General features: G+C 50.6%; 1 protein-coding gene across 4 annotated transcripts in view; it reads left to right on the forward strand.

Annotated features, from left to right (window-relative positions):
* The window catches only part of CCDC12 (coiled-coil domain containing 12), a 42,042-nt gene extending 20,593 nt beyond the window's left edge, over positions 1-21,449 (forward strand). The window contains exons 1-8 of one of the 4 annotated variants that reach the window (XM_055708058.1): positions 4,018-4,341; positions 5,002-5,148; positions 6,857-6,927; positions 17,748-17,827; positions 19,573-19,634; positions 19,735-19,769; positions 20,168-20,244; positions 20,541-21,449. In XM_055708058.1, coding sequence (XP_055564033.1) covers positions 5,140-5,148; positions 6,857-6,927; positions 17,748-17,827; positions 19,573-19,634; positions 19,735-19,769; positions 20,168-20,244; positions 20,541-20,620 — 414 coding nt within the window. In that variant the 5' untranslated portion in view covers positions 4,018-4,341; positions 5,002-5,139 and the 3' untranslated portion in view covers positions 20,621-21,449. Of the gene's footprint in view, positions 1-4,017; positions 4,342-4,888; positions 5,149-6,856; positions 6,928-17,747; positions 17,828-19,572; positions 19,635-19,734; positions 19,770-20,167; positions 20,245-20,540 lie in introns of those variants that run through there. The other 3 variants (XM_005442406.4, XM_055708057.1, XM_055708056.1) reach the window with 3 other exon arrangements.
* Positions 21,450-27,530: the final 6,081 nt, after the last annotated feature.

Below are 27,530 nucleotides of genomic sequence, written 5' to 3' on the forward strand. Positions count from 1 at the left end.
TATGAGCCCTTTTGAGCAAAAAAGGGTTGCGGGGCATGCGGATGTGTGCTCCATACCACCTGCATGGGGAAAATACTGGGCTCATCCATAAAATGGGCTCATCTCTGGGAAACCAGCTGCGTTCAGAAGGAAGCTGTTTCTTGGGCTCCTGTATCGGGTGAGGGACGGTGTCCCATCCATCTTGCCATGGTTCATGTGGTTGTTCAGTGTGGCCATTTGGAGACATCTTAATGAAGTCACTGATGGGGGGGTGGGCTGGGGTGGGGGTAGGAAGAGAGAGCCATATTTATTCTGGTGTTTTATCAAAAAGATTTGAGAAATGTCCTTGATTGTAGCACGCAAGTGTTTGCACCCTTTAAATGTGCTGGCTGCAAAATGCTCTTTGGAAATGAGTGGCAGGAACCGATAACTGGAAATAAGTTATTGTGTCATATGGGCTTTAGGCGAAGCTGCTAAAGAGAGGAGCAGCTCCTCCACCTCTTGTCTTCAGGATGAGGTTGTGTCCTTTCCCTTTTCTTGGAAAAGATGCTTTACTGAGATGCAGATTGCCACAGCGTAGGGATAACTGGCTGAGACTTTCCAGATCAGAGGCATTTTAAAAGTCAGACAAGGTGATTTAAACATCCCTTTTGGCCTTAAATCTTTGAATGTGATGCAAAGTGAGCTGCTTCCCTTGTTATTATAGTGGAAGGCACCAAATAGCTGGGTAGGCACCTACCAGCAAGAAAAAAAAAAAAAATCATTAAAATGTGATGAAGCCCAGGGGAAAGTTTCATGTTCTTCAAAACGTTGTATTCCCTGGAGCAGATGCTTCTCGCAGGTAGTCAAGACCTGCTCCACATGCAGGGAAGCATATGACGGGTAGGAGAGTTTGCTTTCCTGCAGGTAAAGTGAGTCTCATGTTTTGTAATTTCATATGCAAAGTTTGGCTGTACACTGGGAGAGTTGATAGAAATGCCTTCCACGACCGCATTCCTCTCTGCTCATTATCAAGGTTTACCTCCTGCTTTGTGATAAGTCTGCCTGAAGTCTGGGAAGTGGTAGAACGTGAAACCTGGTGCTTTCCCCAAAGTGCTGGAGCAGCCTCCTATTTTGCAATGGGAGCTCAATAAAATCCAGTTGTTCTTCAGCAGGGAAATCAAACTTCTGCCTGACAGGACTGTGGGTTGTGGGTGGTGAGAGGAGATGGACTCATCTCCCTAGTAATAACCCAGAAGCCTTCCTCCTCGCTGCCCTCCTGCTACGCCCAAGTGCTCGACCATGCTTAGGAAATATTTTTACCAAGTTGTCCCTGTCTATCTCTGAATATTGAACTGTCGGATATATTCTCTCTGCCTGATGCTGGCTGGGAGGAAAACAAACCAATGCAGTTAACGCTGACCGAATAATGTGGTTTACATCCCAGTTTTGCAGGACGCAGGTTCTGAACCTTGCAGACATCATCCGAGTTCCCATGTGTGTTCAGCTAGGAGCACAAACTATTAACTGATCCCATGTAAAGCTCATTATGGGCCTTGCGGGTGTTGCAGGGAGGCAGCTGACACCCTTCTTTGAACAACCTGATGCAAATCTTCTTGGATTTACACCTTGAGCATGCTGTGGATTAGATTCTTTGGCTCAGACCTCTTTGTGAAGAGTGGGAGTCTGCAGAGCAGAAGTCTTCATGTCAGTAGCTGTAAGCCAAGGCTTGCCAGTTGCGATGTCTGCAAATTAGAATAGGTAAGAGACTACAAGCCAGTAAGCTTTTTAATGTTGGGAGTTTATCTTTGGAGCATCTCCTTCTAGAGACTGAAGGATGGGAATGACTTTGTTTGCAGGCAGTTGGTGAACAGCCATGTAGACTTGTGTGTGTGTCTCCAATCTTATGACTTACAGCTAATAATAAACACCTCGCCACAGGGTGCCTTGAAAAGAGGAATCGCTAGAACGAGAGTGGAACAGCAGAGGCTTATTTTTGGCTCCCTTTGTGGCGTTAAGGTTTGAAATGCGAGAAAACGAATTTGAACTGAAAAGTAGTGAGAGTTGAATTGCTGCTGCACACCTGTGGGAAGTGAGCACCAGCAAGCAAAGGGAAAAGCATTAAACCACGTGAAGGACAAACCAGTAATCGGGGCAAACACTGCTTTGGGGCGGAATACTTCCTCTCCTGAGTTAAGAAACGAAAGTTGTGACACAGCTGTTGAACAGAAACACTTGAAGGGGACGATGAAGGGGCAGATCTTAAGACAAAAATTTGGAGCAAAGTGTAGAACCCCAAGACATTGCTGCTGTGTCAAAGTCCTGAGGGACCAGATAAATCCAGTATGGGCAGAGGAGGAAGAGGAGAGAGATGGGGCAGCAGTAAAACACAGAGCTATAAGATAAGCCGCTTGCTTTGAGAGGCTCTCTCTGTATCAATAAATGGTTCCGGTAACGGGATCTGCCTTTTCCAGCCCTCTGTCCCAAGGAGGCACAGCATCCTCGCCTCAGGCTCTGTATCTTGCGTGTGGTTTCAGGTCCTGCGCGTGCAGGAGTAGCTGGAGAGGGAAGCTGCCCCACATTGCTGCAGCCGTTGCCTGCACTGCTGGCTGTGCGCAGGAGGAAGGGGACGTTGGTTGCAAACCCTTGTTGCTCTGTGAGGGCGGTTAGTCATCTGGTTCTGCAGTAAGCTGAGTATCAAGGGGACATTATTTTTTCCCTTTTTATTATTTTACTTTTCCGTCTAGTTATTAACGGCTTTGAGTACCACTGTCTCTCAGCTATGCTCATCAAGTTACTGTAAAAAAGGAGGCTTCATATCTTAGGCTGGTTAATTTATAGCGCGGATGGATGCAGTGCAAGCTGCTCCGACAGCCTTTGCACTGAAGTCGATGAGTGCACATACAGTCTTTCCGCAGATGATGCTGTGCCTGCGTGTGAGGATGTTTCAGCTCTGCCCCAGCTCTTTGTTCGTACCCCAGGGACTTCTGATAGGCATTCCCTTAAGAACTTGGCTGTGTTTGCTCAGACTAAGGTGTTAGTTTTGAATATAATTTCAGGGTATGCTCTGGGTGACTATCTGGAGAGTGCAGGGGGTGTAGGGAAAGCTTGCTAAAACTTTTCTATTGCTAGCCAAAGCTACGGGCAGTGCCAAGCAACAGGGTACATCCCTGGTGCTGACGGAGGAGAAACGGTCCCTGTCTGAGGGGAAATACAGATAAAGCTGCTGCAACCACTGAATCAGTCCTTGGCTTTCCATCTCCCGCTGCTGTTGTGCAGTCAGTCTCTAGGGCTGCAGACACTTCAATTGTCTCTTTCTGCTGGAGTAATTGAAAATTCAGCTTTCTTATACAGCAGGAAACCCCAGCATTTTGGGTGAAGAAGTGCAGAAGGCAGAGGAGGGATCTTCTCCAAAGCCTGGCTGGCTGGGCACTGCCAGCTGCCCGCCCCGCTTGCTGCCTGCTCCAGCATAAACCCATTGAGAAGTGCTTTGAATCAGCTGCAATTTATATGTATATTTAGAAACCCGTGACGGCTCCCTCCACGCAGCATCTAGAGTAAGCTGCTGTCATCTTAAAACTTGGCCTTTTTTCAGCTCGCGTGAAGGCAGCACAGGAAGCCCTCGTGGTAAGCTGTGGGTAGGGAGCGTGTGCAGGGGGAAGGTGCAGTGTGGCTGGAAATGCAAGTAAAGAGCTCAGCAGTCAGAAGCGGAGCAGCGATCCTTCTTTGCTTCATCCATCAAATAATTGCTTTAGAAACCCCCCCCCCCCTTTTTTTTTTTTTTTTTAAATGGGTGACCAGCTGTCTCTTTGCAGAGCTGCTGGAGGTTTCTGGCTTCTTCACCATGCGTCGTCTCTGCACCATAGCTGGGGGTTTTTGTCACTCTGCTCATGAAACCGAAATCTTGTTTACAGACCGTTTTGCAAACAGGGAACCAGCATTAATTTCTCTTGCTGAGGGCTGGGAGGGGGGGAAGCCTGACTTCAGACATCCATTTCAGAACTTGTTTGGGTTCCATTTGCATGCTGATGTAGCTGGTGGATCCTGATTAGCAGCAGATAATGGCAGGGAGCGTAATTTAGAGGGCTTTCGTGTCAGTGATAAACAGGCTGGAAATGGTTACATGCAGTTATGCAGTCTCCTTGAACTGTGCTGCAATCCTTATTAGCCTCTGTTCCCTTCTGCTGAACTGCAAGAGGCACCATATCTCATTCTTCCCAGCTCAGGACATCCCCAGGGAGACTCTTGCACCCGTTCTCTTGTTGCCGAAGGGCAGCGCGCCTGCTCCACGCTGGCCGGGATGCTACGAGGAGAGCTGTAGCGGAGAAGAAATCCTGAGGTTGAAGGCACTACAGGACTTGTACGCAGCTGCATTTGCTGGTGGTGTGCTCAGTTTTTCTAGAAATATCACCAAGACTTCAGAAATTATTTGGGTGGTAATGGGGAATAAATTGAAATTGGGAATTTTGGGCAAGCTCTAGAAGAGCGGTAGGATTTCAATATTAAATTATTTCAGTGCACGGGGAAACGAAATATTTGCAGCGCTGCGAAGAGTGTAGGCTTGCACTGGGACAAACAGCCACACCTTGATGCGAATATTTTTGCCAAATATCTCCTCAGGATTTCTGAACCTGCTTGTAACCCTCCTGGATAAAATTCTAGCAAGAATGAGGGGAATGCAGACTCTGTGCGTGTGTGCTAAAAGTACGAAAAGATGAAAAGAATGAGAAAGGACTTAAGAGTCCAAGAAGGTTCTTCCCACAACTTTAAATAATGTGGATTGAAGGGTGTCTAAATATTACCTAGCCCAAAGTTCACACCAGAAAGTGACAGCGGGCTGCGTGTGCTCTACCCAGCCAAGCTCAGGGTCTTCACTGAACAAGAAATAGCTGTGCAAGTATCACAAGGTTACTGTGGACTTATAAAAATACAATTGCAAACAGAGATTTAAAACTGAACTAAATATAGGATTTAGGGATGATTTTTATTATTTTCGCTTTCTTTCTAAAAAGACAGGACCATTTTTTCTTGCCCTTTGATCAGGAGCTGAACCTGAGCAACTCCAGTGACTGATGAGCCTGAACCAGAACTGAGCCATTTCCTGGCTTTCTTCCCTGTTTGCACGTAATCTAATTTTTAACCCAGGTCGCAGAACAGAGTTTTAAAGTTCGTATAGTCAAGATGCACGTGGTAAGTAAGCTGTTCACTAGGAAGACCTTTCTGTCCTTTCAGAGGTTAAGAACAAGCTTAGCTGGTAAATAATTTTAATATCCTGACGTTGGCTGTTAGATGTCTGAACTCTCCAGCGAAGTTTTTAATACAGCACGTAACTAATCAGTGTAATTTCTGACCTGCAAGTGGTATTGGTCATGTTCTGGTTATAATCAATTTTTCAAAGCAGTTTTCCAAAGCAAGATGGGAACCTCTTCCAGGTTGAAAAAAAGAATTTGAACAGACTGACCTAAAGGGCTTCGTCTCTTTGAACTGCATGAAAAGGACCGGTAACCTTTGTGGTGCAATGAAAGGACTTTTCTTGAAAATTGTTTCTCTGGTCTTTGAGCTGTTCCTGCTGAAAGGTAGATGAGTGTTGGACAGCGGGCCCTGTGTTTGTGGCAATGTGAGTTGTAGCCATATATTACAAATGCTGTGTATTTATTACCCGTTAACTTGGATAGCACTCCTCCTGGAACTGGCCATGCTCAAGGAAATAAAGATTTCATCTGCTATCTGCTAGGGCTGCCATGTTTTGCTTTTTAGTTGGAGGATGATGAGGGTGTTCAATCAGAAAAGCAACAGCTTCCAAGGAAGTTGTTCATTCGCTGTGCTTGCTATAACAATATATTCTGCAAAATATGCAGAATATGGGCAGATCTGTTTGCCGCAGAGCTACTTTGTTCAGTGGTTGAATTAAGTTAGTTAATTGGTGTGAGAACCAAACAAAACCCTTTCCAGCTCGTTATTGTTAATGTTTGATATCTGTGCCTGTTCGGGTAATAAATATAATTGTGGTAACTTGACTAATAAGCTATTAGTACCAGTGTCTGGATGATGCAAAATGAGCCTCTACAATACCGTAACACCCTGTTAAAGAGAAATTTGATTTCTATTACTGCATGGTGATTCTGGAGCTGAAGTTAGACTCTTTGTCGTGCTGATTGCCGTTTGATTCCTGCCATATTGTTTTGCAACCTGTTAAAGCATCCAGAATGATTACTTAGGAGAAATAAAAGGGACCTGTGCGAAGCCTGCTCCGATGTGTGCTCCCTGGACTTCTGCAGGTGATCTGCTGCGCCGTGAGCCAGCCCAGCGTGGGCTCGCTCACTTCCTAAACTTTTATCATCTCTTCTGTCTGCCTGTAGTTCCCTTCAACCAACACAGTAACATCCATCCTTTCTTCTGGATGCAGGAGCGTGGGATTTAGCTTCAGGTCCCTGCCACAGTGGCACAGTGAAGGTGTACTTGGCTGCTGGTTGTCCTCTGTTTTGCTCAGTGCCCCGATCTTTTGCTCTGCTGTTCAATGCGAGGTGGTAATTTGAACATGGGATGAGGTTTCTGAGCTCTGTTATTGATTGCAGCTTGCTGTTCGCTCTCTGAATTGATGCAGTTACCGGTAATAAGGGGGATATCAGCGCTGAGTGGCGTGATTGCCTCCGAGAGGAAAATTAAATTTTCCTTGCCTGGTCTTACATTTGTTTATCATGCTATCTGTACAAGCAGAATACTAAAGGGAGAAAAAGGAAAACGGGCTTAATTTAAAGGTGTCGTAATTTAAGAATAATTTCAAAGCGCGCCTTGCTGGTTGCCCAGTGCCCGCGGGGAGGGTTTCTGGGCTGCTGTTTGCTCCCTGTCATTTCCAGAGAGGCCGAGGCTTGACAGAAACAACTTCTCTTTCTTTCAGAATAAGGACAGCAGTGAACGTGAGAACAAGCAGCTCAGAGAAGATGATGAAGAAGAGACTGTCAAGCACAAGTAATTATTTATTTATTCCCACTTGTCTCTCTTGTACATATTGTTCAGGTGCCGCTCACATGTTTGCTAATTAGGATCTTTCCTTGGCTTCTAACATGCAATTTATTCCTTTTTTTAGTGTGAATTTGATCTCATGGTGTAAGTGATCTGAGATGGGGGAATAAAGAAGAAAAGCCTGGGGCTGACTTGCAGTGTTCCTAGAGGTGGCGAGGGGAAGGTGGTGTCGTCAGAGGCGCTGGGAGCGTTTAGGCTGCCTTGCTTTAGGCTCCCTTGAATTGCTGCATCTCTGTCCCCCGCACGCATGTCATTTGAAGTGTGGATTTTCTTGGGTTTTTTTTCCCCATGAACTGAGGCCTGCAGGGTACACGTGGCTGTTTAACTGTGGCCTACCGCTGTTCTCTCTTGTCACCAGAAAATGTGAGCACACAACTAACTGAGGCAGGGTGTCGCTCCTGGCAGGACCAGCTGACTGTGCAGTTGGTTTCCTGCCGCTAAAAACACCATCAGGTCTCTTTTGGAGACGACAGGGGGTAAAATTTGATTTGAAGATGTGGGACGTGACCTTTTCTCTTTGCATTTCTGCTAGAAACCTCCTCTGTGGGAGGTGTGCATCGGAGGTACTGCAGATGAGCACATGTGCTCTGTTCGAGAAAGTAGAGCAAAATCCTTACTGCTGCTTGGGAATAACTCCCAGCAGAAAATGCATCCCTTCTTGAGAACAGCCTGCCTGGGTTTGGGGCTGGGAGCACTTCTTGAGAACCACCACCAAGGCTGAACTTTGTTTGTAGGTGCCTTGGCTGGATTTCGTGCCGGAAGAGGCACGAGGTTTGGGCTGAAGCTGAAACAGGAGCTAGAGATCTTGGAAATGATGATGAATAATGAATAAACACCTCTTGCTTTCCAGCCTTGCCACTCGATACGCTGTGTGGCGAGCTGATGCAGCATGCGGTGGCCTGCTGATGAGTGTCATGCCTGGGCTTTCTTTACCATGTGATGACCTGGCATCGTTGGGCTAGCAGTGGTGCAGTGCTGCTCCCAGACGGGAATTATGAATTGGTCCACTAAATCTCTGAAAAAAACCCATCTTTTTTCTACTCTGACTGACTTTCAGGCTGGGGATTGCTGCTTTTTAACCACTACTGAGCAGCCTGGATCATATCAGAGGTGATGTGGTTTCTTACCAGGTCTTCAGCATCACTGCTGTCAAGTTGCTAAATCACTTTTTCCATGAGTGCTTGTTTGTGAGCTCTCGTCTTGTGGTAGGTTCAGCAAAAAGCCTTCCCCTGCCTGTGGGTGATGCCCTTGAAAATTCACCGAGGTTATATGCAAAGAGCAAAGGTGCTGAGTAGGAACCCCTGTCTCCAGCCAGCTTTGTGCCGGTGCATGAAACTCTCTGTAGATGTGGGCACAGAGCTTCTCTTGAAATTTGTGGGGGTGATGCCTTTGAGGTGGCAGGTTTTGGGGTGAAAAACTTGCTTTCCAGATGGATTTTCTCACAGGATTCTGTAGCTCTTTGCCTGTCTAACTACAGCATGTTTTGTCGGGATCCAGGCGTAACTTTGCAAGGCAAATGAGAGCAAGATCCAGTCTGCAGGAAATGTTTGAATCACAAATCTGGCTGAGATGATTCTTAGATCTTGTTTTACTTCTTGAATGTCCTTTTTCTGTTGCCGGAATTGGATGTGCATTTTTAACAGGATCTGGAGGACTGGTGAGCCACTAACTTGATTTCGTCTTAGATTTTTATTTCCCAATAGTGTAGCTGAACTTTCTCAGCCCTTTGAAAAAGGGAACTGGTGGGCACTAATGCCCTGTTGGCTGGTGGCAAAAGGTAAGATGAGATAATCTGCTTGTGTTTAGTCTGAATTTCAGAAATGATGGGCCCTGGTAACTGAAACCTGCTTTCCCTGCAAACCAGTCACACCTAAACAAGCACCTCAATAGCTGTGCTGCCTTCTCAAGCTGAAAACCACCAAGAGCATGATGTGGGCAGGGGAAATCTAGTGGTTAAATAAATAATCCTGTGGCCTATATGCAGGGTTTAGGTGTACTGACTGCCCTGAAACGTGACCAGCAGCCCAGGGCTTTCGTTGCAGGCTGGTTCATCCTCCATCCCAGCAGCTGCACCTGCTGTGCCAGCCTGCACCCAAGACCGTTCTTCATACTCTAGGAGGGACAGAACTGCCAGGCATTGCCTTTACTAATATTTTCTTGCTGCCTCTGTGATGACACGCCTTTTGGCAGCTTCCTGTTTATTTTTCTGATAGACTCAAATCTCCCCGCCCCCTCTTTTTTCTTTCTTTTTTTTTTTTTGTTTCCTTGTTTTTATCTGTTACATTGCAAGCTAACACTGCATGAACAAGTGCTGACCAAGCCCTCCGTGAAACCCTGATACACTCGCAGCAATTTCAGCTCAGGCTATCCCTGATTTGAGCTCTCAGGGGAGTTTTTATTTGTAATTGTGAAGAGCTTGCGTTGCTGTTATTATTTAAGCAGTTCTGCTTAGCCCACTGACCAGGAAACACCTTCTACTGTGGTGCAGCCTGCAATCCGCCTTCGGCCTGCAATCCACCTTCGCAAGGAACAGGGTGTGGGTGGACTTTGGCCCTTCCACCCCATTCCTGCAGGGAAGAGCATTTGGTTTGGGGCTCAGGAATCTGCAGATCGAGTGCTGTGTAAAGCCGTGGCTGACTTGGGCTGGCATTGCTGCCTCTCAGGGAGCAGAGAGGAGTTGAAATGTAAAGCTGGGCTGCAGTTCTGCAAGCGGAGTTCCTCAGGGCTCTTGAAAGTATAAATAAAAATACAAGGTAGGGCTTGGATAGGGAGGGAAAAAAAAATCTTCAACTTAACTAGAAATTAAGCTTCAGTGGGCTGCTGTTAATCAGCTGCTGGTGTTTCGACACTTAGTCATCCTTTAAAATTACAGCTCCGTGCTGTGCCGGTTGCAGAGATGAATTTCTGGGAGGAGCTGGGGGAGGCAGGGGTTGGGAAACCGATCTCTCCCCTCACTGTGGGAAGAATGTCATGGGGCAGGTCAAACCCACTTTTCTTTTAATCTCTGCACAAAAAAGTACAGCAGCGTGTCTGTTCAGTGTTGGCTTTAGCTTGGCAGGACAGCCAGGGCAGTAGCAAGGATAACTGCTATGTGGATGTGCTTCTGTACATCCTGAAGCATGGAGGGCTTAATGAAGAGTTTAAAAAGAATATAAAAAGAATTAAAAAACTGTAATGAAATATGAGAGGCAGCAGTGTTTGCATGTAGGCTGAGCTTGGTACACATGGTGTATTTATTTGATCGACATCTGTGGGGACAGCTGAACCTGTTATCACTGGTGGCTTGTCCTGATGGACACTGGGCCAGCAGTCAGACTCCATCACCAGCTCGCCTCTCCCGGCACTGAGAGCGTGTCCCCTCCTCCATTGGGAAGTGCTTGGTCCATGGCGGGAGGAACTGGGCATGGGCAAGGCTGTGCAGTGGCGCACCTTTTGCTTGGTGCTGGAGAAGGGAGAACAGGAGTCTTGATGGCTGAATCCACCTGGCTGATAGCCAGTGGGGTACTGGCTGGGGAGATTTAGGAGCTGGCAGGATCTGGGCTCCATCTTGAAGATGCTTGTCTCCATTCTGATGCTCTGCCTTCTCCCCTCCAGAGCTGTGAGGATGTTGTGGACCTTCCCTCTGGTTAGAGCTGTGCCTGTCTCTGGAGGAGGTACCTGGGATCTATTTTCGTAGGGAGAGCCCCATGGAGCTTCAGCTGGTCCGAAACCTGGCTGCACCCTCCTAACAGAGGCTGTTGGATGTGTTCAGCAGGTGCCTGGTGATCCTGGCTTTGCCTTGGACAGGCTGATGTCCCTCTGCCTGTTCCCAGCAGCAGGGTGCAAGGCTGAGCAGCCAAAGGTGAAACCCTGGTCCCTCCTACCCAACCCTTGGCTAGGAGTTCCCAGCATCTTCCCAGCCATCCACTCTTTTGGCAATTGTTGCTGGCCTCCATGCTGTAACCAAACCACAGCACCTTGGGTATTGATTTTTGGGTGCTTAGACCTCCATCTGACCTGCCTGTGGGAGAGCTCTTGGTGTGGTGTGGGGGCAAGGCTGTACGTAACCCCGAGCTTACCCAGAGCATCATTTTGCTCACAGACCTGCTGGCTCTGAGCTGAGACAGCGAATCTGCATGTGGTTATCGAATTGCAGAGCTGCAGCAAAGCCATGCTTGGCACTGTTTTGAGGCTGGCTAGGGAGATGTTGAGGTCCTGCGGATGTCCATGTGCTACCAATGTACCTTCAGGGCTTCTTTTTTGGCTTGAGCCTCAAGGATGGCAGATTGTTTTGGCCCCATCACCAGCTGAAGAAGCCGGAGAAACCCTGTAAGAGCAAAGTATGATCTTGTGCCAGCGTGCGGAGCATGGCTGCGCAATGCAGGCAGAGTCAGGGTTGCACATCGGCCAGCTCCTGGTGCTGTGTCACCAGCCTGGGTCCCACGCCACAGAGCGAGTGTGGGTTTTGTCCCGGTTGTATTTACTGATGCTGAAGTTGCTCCTGTCTGCCTGGAAAGCACTCAGCTGCCCGGTGAAGTAGTGTGGGAGGCCAGACAACCTCGTGGAACCTGCCTGCATTTGAAGAGCTTCTCTTGCAGCCCTCCTCCTGCAACACCCGGGGGTACGTGTCTCCCCACCCGTGCCTCCCCCGAGAAGCATGTCCTGAGAAACCAGCTGCCTCGGCAGGTTTTGGGGGATCGTAGTGCTAATAGAGGCGTTTGGTTTTTTGGCATTCCTTGAGTGCCTTTCGCAGGCGCTTAGGCAGGAGGATGTGCTCTGACACGCTCAGTTATTTGAGCAGGAGCAGCCCTCTCCCAGCGAAAAGAGATTGCTCTTTTCCTTGGAGGGTGGGTGCTGATGGGTCTCTGCCTCTGCTTGTTGCTTGCTCCTTTTCTGCCTTGGATGAGGAATCCAGGAATGAAGGCAACAGCTTTGTCCTCTTGACCAAACAACAGCTCTGGACCTCTGTGTTCGGGATGTCCCTGTCCTCCTGCAAGAGAGCGTGCGAGGAGAGCCTTGACTAACGCGGTGTGCGTGTGGGATGTGAAAGTTATGTTAGTTTCTGAGTCAGAGCAGACACAGGTTGTCTCTGTGTGTATCCTCGTTGCTGGAAAGTTCAGTGTGGGCAGTGAGGCAGCCTGGAGATACACAGACCTTGCTTTTGAGCCAGCCCAGCTGTAGGGAAGCCTCCAGGAAGGCTGCAGCAGGAGGTGGTGCCCTCAGATGTCAAAGCTGTCTGCAAGGGGATGAGCTGGTCAGGAAAGTGAAGTGCACAGAAAAAAGGAGGTTGTGAAATTCAGTCTGTGTTAGGATTGATGGCTGCTGTATAGTCTTGCAGTGCTCCTGAAGGGTGAGGTGCTGTAGAGTTCCCTTGGCACCCATGGGTGATCAGGCAGCACCCTGTATGTGCTGGATGACTTTGCAGAGAAGTGCAGAGGGTCGGTGGGAGGGGGACTGAGGGGAGCAAAGATGTTGTAAGAGTCCGAGCCTGAAATCTCTGCCCAGATGCTCTAAATCTGGTTCTTTCTGTGGGGTCTGCAGATGGCAGGAAAGAGAGTAAGCTTGTCAGTTACACTCACTATACAGTGAATTTTTCCTGGCAAAAACATTAGGGAACCTGTAGAAAAAGCTTGAAAAGTACTTCTACTATGCGGTTTGCAACTGGAAACAGAAAAGGGAAGAGGCAGTTCGAGGAGAAGTTTTTGCTGCCACTGAAGAGCAGCTGAGGGCTGCCCCAGGGGACACCTTCACCGCATGGCCCTGCAGGTTCCCCAGCATCCCCACTCCTGTCAGGTTCTTCGGTAGCTCAGCCGGAGCCAGAATGGGCTCCCTCCAGCTTGGTCCCCAGACCTCCTGGTTTGCTGCAGAAGTCTCCTGCTTTGCTGTTCTTGGTTGTCTGGCTGCCTTGTCCCTGCTCCTTCAAACCTTCTTGCCCTCATGGAGCACATGATGGAGCAGAGGAGGGTCCACCAAACCACCACTCCTTTAAGGATCTGAGACCTCCCTCGTATCTTCTGTAGCAGTAATTTCTTTACACATTTGAATGTGGCTTCCTGGACCACCCAGGAGTAAGTGAATTTTGGAGGTCCAGAGAAATTGACATTCTTGTGCTGGTTCCTCTTTAAAGGGCAATATGGAAATGGTTGCCCAGGACTTTTGGCTTCGAGCAAGTTGGAATAGCTGTCATAAAAATGAAAAGGTCTGAAAATGGGGGCTCTGGAGCAGCTTGAGAGGGTCAAAGGGCAGCAAATTTCAAAACAGATGGTATTTCTTCAGGGCTTCGGAAAATTAATTGCCTGGAATGGCAGAGATAGGCTTGAAAATGCCCTGGACTTCCTGAACTGTGTCTGAAGAATGGAAAGGCTCTACTGTGGCATTTCAAAAATAGTCAGCTGAGATCTGGGTGTTTGAAACCACCTTGTTTTGATGATGCAGCAGAAGAAGCATCTTTCCCCCCTCTCCCTAGCTTCATCAGATACCTAGAGTTGATGCTGAGGAGCACAAGAGACATTTAAGCAGAGCAATGTGAAGACCAAGAGGTGAAGAACCATGGAGGACACCCACCTCTGATCTGAGATGTCCTTGTCAACTTTCCTTGCCCCCTAGCTTTGTCCTCATAGAGGTAAGAATAGGAAAGTGCTTTTGAAGCAGTGTGGTTGCTGCATCTCCAAGTGACCATTCTGTGACAGTAACTACGGGAGCGAGGATGCTGTGACATCTGAAGAAATGGCTGTTACAGAGTTTCTTGGCAAACCCATTCCCTGTGCTGCTGTGATGTAAGGACATCAGCATTCGGGTGGTTCGCCAGAAGGCTTGGAAAGACCCGTTGATCAATTGAGTGAAATGTTTACCTCATAAAGCCCTTGGGGCTGGAGGAGTAAGGCAAAAAACAGCCTCCAGGCAGCTTTGAGTGTCCTGTGTTTTGCATCGAGACAGCTCTTTGCATTCTGCACATACCCTGCATGCCATGCCATTTCCAACCCACCTGCTTCAAAGAAAAGCTGATGTCTCTCCTCCTTCCTCAGTGAGGAGCTCTGGGCCTGAGTGGGAAGTGGATTTTGAGGCATCCCGGACCCAAAACAGGGAATGTGCCACCTCTGATGGGCTTTTAGGACATGCTGGGAGGCTGTATCCATCACCTTCCTTGGTAACTGCAGCAGCTACCCAAATCCTCGTGCGATCCTAGGAGCTTCCCGCACCCACTGCCAGCTGTAAGGCTGTAACCACCTCCGTCCCTATAAGGCCTGGCTTGGTCAGGCTGATACAGACTGGGAAACACTGCACAAGGTGCTCAAGGGTCTTCTGGGCTGGGCACATCCATCACTTAGGAGGTGCTGATAAAACCTACAAGCTTGATCCCATCTTGAAGCCAAGTGGTTCAAACCATGCTCTTGTCTGGGTGCTCAGTCCTTTCCAACGAGCACTCACGTTAGTGCCGGTGCATCCCTGTAACGTGCCCTCTGCCCCCGGGACCTGCACTCCCTAACCTGACTTCTACATCCGATTCTGCCGGAGAGCCTGTCGTTAGCTCTGGGTTTATTTTTTTTTTCTTTTTTTTGTTTTCGTGGCGACTTGGATAATTTGTCACTTGTGCACTGGGCTGTCTTTCTGGAATGCAGCACTTAGAGGAACCGCTTGCATCTGAACTTTATTTAACCCGTTTCTGTGGAAGACCAGCGACTTCTTCTAAATATAGATATAATTTTTCACCTGTGCCTGCTTTTAAGTTACTTGAGGTAGCACCGCCCTGTTCCTCATCCCTCTGCCTTCACAGATGTACTCATGCATAGAAGTAGGAGGAGACAAGTCTTTGGCTCCTGGTGAGGCTGGCATTGCTGGGGCTGGTACATGCTGAAATCCCCAAGCCCCCCGAGGATGTGGCTGCAGGGAACACTGAGCACGGAGGCAGGTGTGAGAGCTGCTCTCACCTTGCACAGTTAATTAAAGGGATCAATTCTTGTTTGTTTTCTCCTGGTGCTTTCGATTGTGCATGGGTTTAATAAGGATCTGAAAGCACTGGCACCAGGCGCAGCCCCACAGCCTTTCTCTTCACCCCAGCACACTGGCTGCTTCCCCTTCTGCCAGACCCGCGCCGCTGCTTGTCCCATCTGTGGCAGAACCTGCCAAGTTGTGCCTTGTGGTTTTATTTTTTTAATCTTGTGGAGAAACCTCCAGCAAGCAGTGCTGGGCTGCAAGGCTTTTCTTTGCAAGCTGAGATGGGCTTTCTGGGTGGGAAGAGCGTCAGGGAGCAGGTTTAAACTCCAGTTCCTCTTCCTTGTGTGTTCCCCAAGTGGTGCTGAAGTCCTGCAGCAATTTACTGAAGGGCTGGACACCGTTGTAGCAGGAACCAGACCTCTGGGGTGTGTTCCCTTTGAAATGTGGGATCTGGGAGCTTCTGCTGCAAAAAGATGATCTCTCGGCTCTGTGCTGGTTTGGCTGTGGCTGAGCAGCTGTGCTTCTGTTGCATGTGCAAAACTATGACTTTAAAATATTGTTTGTCGAGTTGAAATGTTAACATCTTGCTGGACCAAAAGAAACAGCTTGCTTAGCTCATAGCTCTCTTGTTTTAGGTGATCTGACCCTAGGGAGTCTGTGTTTGGTTCCCTTTCAGCTGCAAGTAAATCGTAAATGTGAGCTAAGGAGACCAGAAAGCCTGGGAGATATTGAAAGTTTGCATTCTGCAGGGTCTGCCACTTTGTCAGATAAATTCTCTCCAGCAAGCGTGAGCCAGCCTGTGGCCAGATGTTAGACATCACAGCCTGATGTCCTGTTACCTCCTGAATGAATTAGCTGCTCCTCATCCTCCCCTGGCCTCCCAGGTTAGCAAGAAAATCCTGCTAAGTGGAGATGTCCATAAAACCATGGAATAACGGTGATTTCTGTGTACCTTAAGATGGTATCTCCATTGCAAAAAAAAAAAAAAAAAGTTGATCTTCCAAGTTCGGCCTTCCTGAAAAGATCTGCCTTTCTGGCTGGGGATTGATGGTGATCAGTACAGGTTAATTTAATAAATCCCTTCTCTCAGGGCATGCGTGTGTAAAAATACACATAAAACTGCTCACAGCAGCTTGTCTTTTTGGGGTGAAGGTGCTCTTATCTTGGGGAGGTATTGCAGCTACATGCTAATCTCTCCAGTGTTTCTGTGAAGCATCCTTTCTCCCAGCGCTGGGGAAAGTTGTTCCTGTTTCATGGTGTTGCACTGATGTAAGGGCTGGGGGACCTGGGCTTGATTACATGAGAAACGTTTGCGAGTCTCCTAGTCTGCCTGGGTCCTGGTTTCCCGTCTGCTGGTAGCATTTCTCTCTGTTGATCTTGCTGAGCTCCAACCAAGTGCTCCCACCACCTCCATGGCACCAGCTGTGGTGTGGGTCGGACTCTTTGCAAGAGGATTCAGCTGCCAGAGAGGGGATGGGATGGTGTGGGAAGGGTAGGACCTTCCTGCTGTGCTCCAGGGACCTCCAGGGTTGGTTTTTTTGTGCTTTCCAGATAAATGTGGCCATCTGACTGCTGACCTTTCTCTTCTCACCTCTCTTTGGACTGTAGCTTCTACACCCTTTATTTTGCCTCTCTTTGCTTTGACTGTAAGCCCTTGGGTTGGGTTGTATCTCACGTAGTTCTCCATCAGTAAAGTCTGGCAGGGAATTGGCCCCCGGTATCAGCTGTCTGCTGGGAGGAAAACTGGTAATATCGAACTGATGATTTTCCTGCCTGATACAAGTGTCCTCCCCTGCATTCGTGTCAGGGCTCTCTGTGTCCTCCTTTGCGTCCTTACCACTGCCGAGGGCTTTGCTGACAGCTGGAGCAGCAGCATTGCTGGGCAGCAAAGTGTCTCAGTTTCTATTTAAGCTAATTAAACCCATCGACAGTGTTAAATGAGTTTAATCTACTTAATTTGCCCTGTGGGCTAGTGTACTGTTATATAGATCCAGCAGCCTGCAGAGCGCATTGTAGGTGTGCGTAAGCAGCTGGAGGTGGGATGGGGTCCTGCCAGCTTGATTTTCAGGGCTCTGGTTTTGGAAATGCCTCTGCTTGAAGTGGGCAGGGTTTGCCCTCAGTGAGCAGTCAGCTTGGGGGTGCACGTGACTGAGGTTGTGTAATGGCCCTAAGTTTGAGGCCCAAATTGTTTGGGAGAGGTGCAAAAAGAACAGCCTTGAAGAAGGAGAGAATTAGCATCCAAATATCAGGGAGGTGTGTGCATGGGGGAGAGGGCTGTCTGCTGACTCTTGAGCTCTCCTGGAGGGAGGTGGAAGGATGGGTGGACTTCTGGATGCCGTTGGGATATCATCGTCCCTGTCACTGCCAGTTGCATTGCCTGCTTGCTCAGGAACCTGAATTTGCTCCCCTTATTTGCACTGCTTGGCTGACCTGCACCCCTGTTTGTAGCACTTCCAGAAGCATTTCTAGTAACTGGGTAACCACCTTGTACTCTAAATAGTCCCTGTCCTTTCCATGGGATCGTTTTTTTTCCCTGGTTGTGGATCTTCTCTGGTGTTTCCGTCCTGAGTCTATCCCTGGGTTGAGACCTATAAGGGAGCTGGGCTGAAGGTCAGAGTTTTGCAGGACAGCTTGGTCCATTACCAGCTGCCTCTGCTTGCCTTGCCCAGGCATTGCCTTTATCTGCTGAGCTCCCGGCTGACCCTGCCTTTGCGGCTTTGTGTGGGTTGCTGCTGGCCCCTGGCCGCTGCCAGCGGCTGCTGACGCAGACTTGCCCCTTGCTAGTGAGAGCACATGGTCCAGGGCAGGACGGACGTCTCTCACTGCTCTGTGTTCTTCCCTTTCTTCCCCAGGGAGCTCAAACTGCGAAACTATGAGCCTGAAGATGAGGAGCTGAAGAAGAGGAAGGTGCCCCAGGCCAAACCAGCCTCAGGTGCGTGCAAGCAGGAGTGTGGGAGGTGAAACGAGGGAGCATGAGAGCAGAAGCATTGCCAATGGTGGTGCTGGTGCCTGTGGTGCAGCCCCTGCTGCTTTGCTCTGTTCTGGAGGCTTGCAGACAAGGAGATCATGCCAAGCCCTTTGCAGGGATTCACTGGCTGCTGTAATGAGCCTCACTCTAACAGGACATCCTATCCCCTTCTGCTGGCAAGCTTCCCTCCCGAGTGATGTTCCCAGAGAGAATGAGGCAGCACTTGTGGTTGTGAAGACAAATAAAATGGTGCGGGACATTGCATCCAGCCAGCGTGCTGCGAAGTGGGTGGGTTATACCTTTCCTTTCTGAAAATCTGGTGGCTTGGAGACTTCTGTGGCCCTGCTTGCTCCAGCCCAGGGTGGAAATCCACTGGGATGCCTTCTGGTAGCAGCTTGCTGGTGTGAGGTGTTTAGGACCTGGGAGATGAGTGTCTGCAGCCCTGGAGGGTGCTGGCCTGTCTGAGCAGCTGTGGTGGGAGCTCCCGCTGCTGCTGGGTGATGCTTGTGGCCCCCGTTGCTTCATCATCCTCTTGCCTGCGGGGATTGCACGCCCTGTGTTGCACAAGTGGGGTGTGTGTCTGAGCACACGGAGTCCAGCCCCAAACCAGAGGGCTGATGCTCAGAGGATCTGAGCTCTTGCTGGAGGATTCAGATTGTTTTTTGTTTGAATTGCCTTTAAACAAATATTAGTCATGAGTCCAGGGCGTTCAGTCTGCTATTTCCTAGCACTGAACCTCCGTGCATCTCTTGAGAGGGAGACAAAGGGTAGAAGTTCCCTTGATCTTGAAATATTGAGTCCTCCTGGAATAGGTCTCTCTAAAAATGCCCTGAATAAAAGGACTGCCTTTGGGAGCACGGCAGAGATCTGGTAGGTAGGAATGCTGACATTGCGCCTTCTTTATCCTTTTGTAAAAGTTTAAAACTTCCCCTGACTCTTGCCTGGTGTGTGGTTTGGAATTGGGAACAGCAATTTTGACTGTTTTCAGTAAAACTCAAGCCCTTCTTTGGGGCTGCAGTGCCCGTCAGCTGGGGTTCCCATGTCTGGAGTAACCAACTTGTCTGTCCTCGGGCATTTTGTGCCAGGACTGGGGAGGGAGGGGGACAGAGGAGCTGGGACTTGGTGTGGATTCATGTTAATGGGCACAATTGTTTGCTGGAGCAGGATTCACCCCTCAGGGATGTGCTCCTGGGTGTTTGCACTCCCTCCTTGCACAGATGCCCAGGTTGAAGGATGGAGGGCTGTTTTCCACACTCGCTTTGCCGTTATCCCCAGTATCTGCAGACTTTTACGTAAAGTCTGAGCTGGAGCTTGATTCCTCCGAGGTGTCTCAGGTGGTGGCCTTGTAAATGAGTCACAGTGAGTCAAATTCCAGTTTAAACACCTGCGGAGCAGCTGATACCCTGAAAAGAAGACTGGAACCCAGCAGACTTCTTGCTGCTGTTTGTGGCGTTTAAAGGATGTTTGGTTTGCATCGTTTTCAGATGATTTTTAGGGTTTGAGTGGTGAAACTGAAAGGGTTTGAGTGGTGGTGGGACTTGTGTACCTGCTTGTATGTACTGTGCTCTTAAGGCAAAGACGTTCAAATGTGCTTTTATAAAAGCTTTTGTGAACCGAGCCCAGAGCTCTGGTGGGTTTCCCTGTGCCTTGTCCCCTGGGTGTCCTGCCGCTGCGCCCTGCGCTGATGCTAATCCTATTCCCCCATCTAGTGGAAGACAAGGTGAAGGACCAGCTGGAGGCTGCCAAGCCGGAGCCCATCATCGACGAGGTGGTAGGTATATTCAGAGCCACGCTGTGCCGGCTGCATCTGTTGGTGCCCAGGCTGGAACCTTGCCTGCAGCTCTCACTGGGTGTCTCCTCTTCCTCCCTAGGATCTGGCAAACCTGGCCCCAAGGAAGCCAGACTGGTGAGTGCCTGCAGCAAGCTCCTGGGAAAGGGGTGGTGGCATCAGTGGTGGGTTACCATCATCTCGAGGTTGTCCAGGTTGAGTTAAAAATGCTAGAAATGGGAAACCCAGCCCTGCTGTTAAGGAAGCCAAGGGTCTGTCTTCTCTTTTCCTGCTTACACTGAGCCCACTGATCCTTTTGGGGTGCTTGTCACTGTGGTGGCCTCAGTGATGAGGGATGGTCTGGGGATTAGGTTGGTTTGCCCATAAGCTGCCCTGGTAACAGACACAGACAGTGCTCTGTGGTGCTCACAGGAGAGAGAAGGACTTTCCCTTCCACTGGGAAAGGCGTAACGAGGCCCCTGTGTTCCCACCTGCCTGGGGTGAGGATTTGTTCTGACACTGTTGCTCTCCTCCAGGGATTTGAAACGAGATGTAGCCAAGAAACTGGAGAAGCTGGAGAAGAGGACGCAGAGAGCCATTGCTGAATTGATACGTGAGTTCTGGTGCCGCAGGGATGGCTTATGGGGCCACCACTTGTTCCAGATGGATTACACATCCTGGCTGGGAGCTCCATGCCTTGCTGTTGGGCCAGGGAGGGACTGGCAGACCCCAGAAGGATCTGTGAACCTGTTGGTCCCAAGTAGCTTCCCCGAGGCCACACGCACGCTTGGCTTGTGCAGTGGGGAATGATGATCTGGGGGCTTGGGGGCTGCAGTTCAGGTTCTTCGCCGGGTAGGCTCCCCAGTACTGCTGGTTTACCACTAAGCCACTGCTGCGTCTTGCTTGCAGGAGAGCGGTTGAAAGGGCAGGAGGAGGATCTGGCGTCCGCTGTCGGGTCAGCAAAGCAGGAGGGAAGCGACTCCGACTGAGGAGGTCCATCTGGCAGCCTCGGGCGCGGGCTCTGCAGATCTGCCTCTGCCAGCAGCGCCGATCCCATTGCTCTGGGGTCGAGGCACCTTGTTGGGATGTGCTGCTCACCAGTGTTTTGCCAGAAGCCCACAAATACTACCATGCCTGAAGGAGAGGGGCACATCCAAGGAGCCTGGCTGTCCTTTCTTGGACTATGACTGGCCGTTGAGGAACACTTCGCAGACAGCTTTTTGGGACCACGGGGGACGATGGAAACAGGACAGACGCCCACGTTAGCTTCAACCTAGGCTGCCAGGACTCAGAGCAAGGAAGATGTGCGCAAAAGGGCTGGTGCCAGAGAAGGTAAATTCAGGCTCACTCTCCACTTGCAAGAAGATGCCCACGGAGCCAACAGCATCCCTTAGGGAGGTATAGCCATTCAACAGGCCACCGATGCTCTTGTTCTGGCACGGAGATGCCTTTGTGAAGCTGCTTCTTTCTGCAGAACAGCTGGTGTAACTGCTGTGTGGGGAGCAGTGAGGTCTCTCACTCCGGAGAGCTGGCTGTGAGTATTTGTGAGCACCCATGGTCAGATCCAGCACGTGCAGAATAACTGCGGCAAGGGGCTGTGTGGCTCAGGACCTGTCCGAGCTGCTCCACTTCCAGTGGAGGTTCATGTGGGGTTTGTTTTGTTCCCTGAAGTTTCCCAACCCTCCAGGCTGTGCAGCATGTAACACTCATGTTTTATAATCGACGAAGTTTGTTGTTAACAGATCTTTTCATAATAAAAGAGTCCTGCAGCAGAAGAGTTGTCACTTGTTCTGCAGAGGACTGGGAGGAGGCAGCTCACTTCATCTCTCTCGTGTCTGTGAGGACTTCAGACCAGTTTGCTGGTCCCTGTCCCCTTCACTTCCCCGGGACGGGGAGCAGCGGGTGTTTCAGTGCATGTAAGTTTGAGGTGGCCAAGCTGTAGCTACAGCAGGTCCAGCACAACTCCTGGGCGGGAGCTGTGCCGTGGATGGGGCAACCTGGGGTGATGCCTGCGCCGTGCTGCTGCAAGGAGTGAGCAGGTGGGATGCTGTAGAGCTGACCTTGCGTCTTCCCTGGAAAGCTTTGCTGTGGCTCCTGGAGATCTTGCAGGATGGGTGCCTTAGCCAGGCCTCCTCATGTGGGCTCCTGAATCCTCTGTGTTTGATTCAGAAGTGGTTTTGTCCTGAGGTAAAACATATGGTGTATACAGCTTTGACAACGATATTTACGGAAGAGTTTGCCTGTGATAAAAAGAGCTATTCCTGTTAATGCACACATCCTGCTGCTTTTAAAAGCTTGTTGAAAAGAGCTGCTGGGGCGAGGAGAGCCAGCAGCCTGCCTTCGAGGCAGGTGGCATTTCTGCCCTCATGCCTGCTGGAGCCTTGGTGGCTGGAGCTGCCATCTCAGATTGTCACCAGTTAGACTGGCTCCCCATGCAGGACAAGATCAGTCCCAGCCATCCTAAATACAGACTAATCAACGCTTGTCCCTGTGGCAGGATCTGCTGCTACTGGTTGCATGTGGTGAGGACATCTGATGGGCTTTCCACCTGCAAGAGCCCCTTTCCTGCTTCCAGATGATGGACTAAGGGCAAACATCTGGTGAAATGCCCTCTCATTCCTCCAGCTTTCATGTGCAAATGGCTGCTTAAAGCCCTCCATCCCCAGCTGCCTCCCCTCTCCCTTGGCTTGCCTGTTCCTGGTGTTTGCAGCCATCCCGGTTCCATCCTCCACTTGGGCTGGTGCTTGTCAGCCTCGGAGGGGCCACCAAGGAGGGGCACCCCATGGAGCGAGGGGAGGCCCAAACCCACTGGGGCAGTCAGTATCCAGCACCAGGCTCCAGTGTTGGTGTGTGGTTGTGGACTCCCTCTGGGATTTCTAGTGGAAAAGCCCCTGGGGTGAAAGCCCGGCCATCTCCCTGGGGGTCGTTTTGGGGCTGGTTTTATTGTTCTGCCCTGCGCTGGAGGCAGCTTAGTGCCCCTCACCCTTGATCCTAGGTCAGGCTGTTTCTGGGCCAGGAAACCAAGATCAGGCACCAGTGTGAAGGTGCCACCAGTGCCACCCAGCACCCTGTGCCACAGGGACAGCTGAGCGCTCTTGGCCATTGGGTAACGCTGCCCCGAGGGTCCATCGTGGAAAATGCGGGTGGATCTGCTGTACGGGGACATCCCTGGCACCAGGCAGAGCATGTGGTGATGCCTCAAGGATGCTTAAAAATGAAAAGGACCCCCTGACTCGTGACAGTGACCAAAGCAGAGCTGCCAGTGATCGAGGTGAGTGTTAAGAGGTGGCTCCACCATGCAGGTGTATTTGTGATGAGTTATTAATGACCTCAGCTGTTGCATACCTTCGTGTGCATTTCTTCATTGGAAAAGAAACTGTGGAGCCCTCCTGACGCCATGGCCTTGTCTCCGTGAAACGCCCTGTAGATGTCAGCAAACCTCCGTGCACAGATCCCAGCAGCTGGACCCTGCACAGCGCCTGGCTCTGCATCCCAGCAGCTGCTCTGGCCGGGATGCGCAGGATGCTGTGCACTCCTTGGGATGCCTTTCCCTGCCGTGGCCTCTGCTTTGCAACACGTGGGGGTGGGAAGCATGAGTTTCCCCTTGTTGACTTTAAAGGCACATAAATTCCCTTTAAACTGTCTCTGGTTGCAAGCACAGCTCTTCCCAGAGCAATCCCGTGCTCCAGCTGGCTGCAGAGTCATGGAGCTGTAGAATCCCAGAACGGTTTGGGTTGGAAGGGCCCTTAAAGACCGCCCAGTCCCACCCCTGCCACGCGCAGGGCCCCCTTCCCCCAGCCCCGGTGGCTCCCAGCCCCGTCCAGCCTGGCCTTGGGCACTGCCAGGGCTGGGGCACCCACAGCTGCTCTGGGCAGCCCGTGCCGGCGCCTCGCCGCCCTCACAGGGAAGGATTTCTCCCTCAGCTCTGATCTCCATCTGCCCTCTTCTAGTTTAAAGTCATTCCATCTTGTAAAGCACCCTTCTTGCCAGTCCCCAGGCAGAGCTGTCTGCCCTGCACTGGCTGGCAGCTTTTGAGCCGGTTTGCAGTAGTGTTCCCACCCCCCCACCCCCCTAAAAAAACTTAAAGAAAACTTGCTTGTCTCATGCAAGGAAAAGTGCTCAAAAGTATAATTTTCACTCCTTCAGCTCTCTGTGAAAATGTCATTTGGAAATGAAAAATCAAAACGTTTTCTTTGAGGACAAGCCAAAATGAAACGTCCTGACTTTCCCCTTTTAATTCTGCTTTATTCCAGCATGAAATTAAACTGGGATCAGCCCCAGACTCCTGGGCTTGGGGGCGCAGCTGGGAAGGGGGAGAGGTCCATTCCCAGCCAGGTGATGGGGTCTGCAGACCACAAACCAGTGCGTGGGAGCTGGGACCAGCTGCTGGACCCTTCCATCCTCGTGATTTTTGGGAGCATCCCTGCAGCTGTGCTGCACTTGGAGGCACTGACCAGCCACTGTCTCTTCTGCCTGGAAAATACCTGCCCTGAGGCTGTATTTCCTGCTGAGGAGACAGATTTATCTCCCTTTTTCTGATATATATATATATATATATATCATTTGCTGTAAACTTTTTCTATTTCCCAGCTCCGCAGGACACCCTGCTGCGTTGGTCCCCATGGGGAGCATGCCTGTAAATAGTGACCTGTCTCCAAAACGGTGTGGACATCCCCTTCCCTGCGGGCAGTGGCTGTGTCACCCGGAGCAGAGCCGTCCTTGCAGGGCACCATGGGCTGGGCTTGTACCTAGCAAGATCAGGCTCATTTCCCCCTGCTGTGGGGCCTCGCAGCACAACATCGCTTGTCCTGGCACAGGGCAGGGACCCCATCATGAGATGTGGGTCCCAGCATGGGGCAGGGATCCTGGCGTAGGATCAGCGTCCTGGAATGGGACTGGAGACCCTGCATAGGACAGGGATCCCAGCATGGGACTGGGATCCATCCGTGGTACAGGGATTCCAGCATGATACAAGGATTGTGGCATGGGACAGGGATCCTGGCATGGGACAGGCATCCTGACGTGGTACAAGGATTCTGGCATGGGACAGGGATCCTGGCAGGGTACAAAGATCCTGCAACAGGACAGGAATTCCAGCATGGTACAAGGATCCTGGTATGGGACTGGGGTCCATCCATGGGACAGGGATCCCAGCATAGGACTGGAGTCCCTACGTGGGGCCGGGATCCTGGCATGGGCTGGTGTGCGGGTGCCGGGGGACTGATCCCTCTTCCCCAGCCTGGGGGAAAGAGGATCGTGTGGGTAAGGACGGGGAGAGCCGGGGCCGTTGGGGTCTGACACCAAACACTGCATCCATGGGTTCCACGTAATCCCTGGCTGCATGGCCAGATGGTGAGGGCTTTTCTCTCTTTCAAAGGTTGTGCCCCAAGTCTGCTTTTAGATTTTTAAAAAGTCCCAAATGGTGCTTCTCATGGCCCAGAACAGGTTTTTAACCATGGGTGGGGTTTTTTTTGGCATTGTAGGTGTCCCAGGGAGCCACCTGAAGCCCCCTTGGACAGCACAGTGCTCTGTGCTCATCCTGTGCCTGTGTCTTTGGGATGCTGCTGTGGCAGAAACACTCAGAGAAGGAGCCCTGGTTTGCTTTGCCCCAGTTTCCCTGGACAAGGGGAGCTCCGCCGAGGGCCGGGCTGGAAGAGGAGGATGAGACGCAGGAGAACCCTAAGGATGGGGAGGTAATTCAGCTCGAGGTCATCTGCAAAGTGGACAGTGAGACCAGAATTAACAGTTTCTCAAGCGAAGCGTATCAGAAAGGCCATGGGAGAGCGGTAAATAAATAACTTGGAGAGCTAATCCCTTCAGCTCCAGGAAAATCAAAGGATTAACATTTACCCTGTGCCTCTTGGGGGATTTCTTCAGATCACTGAGCTGATGCTCCAGCCACACACCAGGTTCCAGAGGAGCCACCTCATTGCTGAGCTCCTTCGGACAGAGATGCGTCTCATGCCCTGCCTTTTGAAACAGGGACAGTGGTGGCCCGTGGGGGTCTGCAAGCATGAGCTGGTCCTTCTGGCAGCCTCAGGGTGCTCATGGGGCGGACGTGGGGAATTTTCTCTGTTGCATCTTCTCCTTCTGCTTCCCCAGCAGCAGTCAGAGCAGGTCCCTGCTCTTTGCAGACCAGTCCAAGCACACAGCCCTGCCTCTCCCTCGTACAGGGACAATGACGTGACATCTGTCCCTCCCAGAGGGCTGGGGATCTGCTGTCCTGGCAAGACACCTTGATGCACCTGTTGTCTCCTTTGGTTGTGAGTGCTGCAGCCTGCAGCGCTTCCCCCAAGCCAAGACCAGTTTCTGGTGGACACCCACACCTAGCAGAGCTGGTAATAGTTCATGACTCGTAACTCATGCTGATGTGGTGGCTGTGTGGGGAAATGCAGCAAAAAATGAAGTCTGCAGTGCCTTAGTTGGGTCTGGTGGCATGGCCTGTTGTCCCATGTGTTGTCCGGTTGGAGGCACCTCTGGAGATGCTCTAGTCCAACCCCTGCTCAGGCATGGTCAGCTGGTGCAGGTTGTCCAGGGCTGTGTCCAGCTGGATTTTCAATAAATACAAGTGTCTGATGAGGAAGCAGAGTGTTGGGGAATGAGCTGCTGCTCCTGGGGCCAGACCCAGGAAAGCTCAACTGTCAGTTAACCCAGAGGGAGACCTCCATGTTTTGGCAGAATAAGCTGGAACTGTGCGTTTGCCCCAAAACACCCTGAAAATGTCATTAGGGACCAAGGACAGCCCAGGTGGGATCTGCAGCTGGCACATAGCTTCATCCTTCGCCGGGATCCCAGGGCTGTGGAGGTGATCAAGGAGACAGGGGTGAGGATGGAGCTCGTTAGGGCAACACCAGGAGTTGTGCGATGCTTCCTTGAAGCTGACCTCTGCTAAAAATGTCTTTTTTTAGGGGTGCTGAGGCATCAGAAAGACCCACCTGTAGGTTGGGGGTGTTTCGCAGACCAAAGGGTCTAAGTGGAGCTTGAGGAAGCTTCAACTGAAGCCACAGAACTGGGGCAGAGCCCCGAGGCTGAGAGCACCAGGGCTAGCTGGTGGAGGAAAGTCTTGACATGGTCTCCAAAGAATGCCCAGCTATCTTGGCTTTCCAAAGAGCTCTCACCTCTCCTTTCCACAGGCCGTAGGGCTGGGCATCCACCCCTTGCTGCCTGCCTCCTCCCAGAGGTGGGGCCTGAACATCTTGTGCTCCTCTTCCCCACTGCTGTTGGCTGGAGAGTGTCAGCCTGAAGCTTGCAATAGCAGCTGGAGTATCTCGGGCACACAAACATCAGTCTCGGCATCTGGCTGTGAATAGCCTGGAGGAAAATTGAATTTCTGAGCTGGGGATGCTGCAAGAGAAAGAAAATAAATTCCTAGCATCCCAGATCTGGAACTGAACGCATCTGTTGATGCAATGAAATTCAGATGCCCCGGCTCTTTCTGCTTGCAGGCTATCTTGATTATGACTTAATGTTTTATAGGCCACATATATCTATGTATATATTAATGAAAACCAAATGAACAAGCCCTGAATACAGATGTAGTTGGGGAGAAGCATCCTGAGCTCCACGCTGGCAGCTCTGGAGCATGGGGCTCTCCAGAGGCCATTCCTCGCAGTCTGATGCTGAGCTGAGCCTCAGCAGCATGAATTGGTCCTGTACTCCACCGGCCCAAGGCCAAAGCAAAGACCTCTCATGAGTGTCCACCTTGGTGGCATCCTAATCCTCCCCACATTTTACCACTCCTTGCAGGGAGCTGGGGTTTGTTCCCTGGCATGGATTTTTGGCCACCCAAGTTCACTACGCTGGCATGTTCCTCAGTGTTTGTTTTCTAGTTGTTGGTGTTCTGTGTTATAGATGTATTTGTGTGTGTTTTTATGCATATACATGCACACAGATACGGTA

The sequence above is a fragment of the Falco cherrug genome, chromosome 4 (assembly GCF_023634085.1).
Source record: "Falco cherrug isolate bFalChe1 chromosome 4, bFalChe1.pri, whole genome shotgun sequence".
NCBI lineage: Eukaryota > Metazoa > Chordata > Aves > Falconiformes > Falconidae > Falco > Falco cherrug.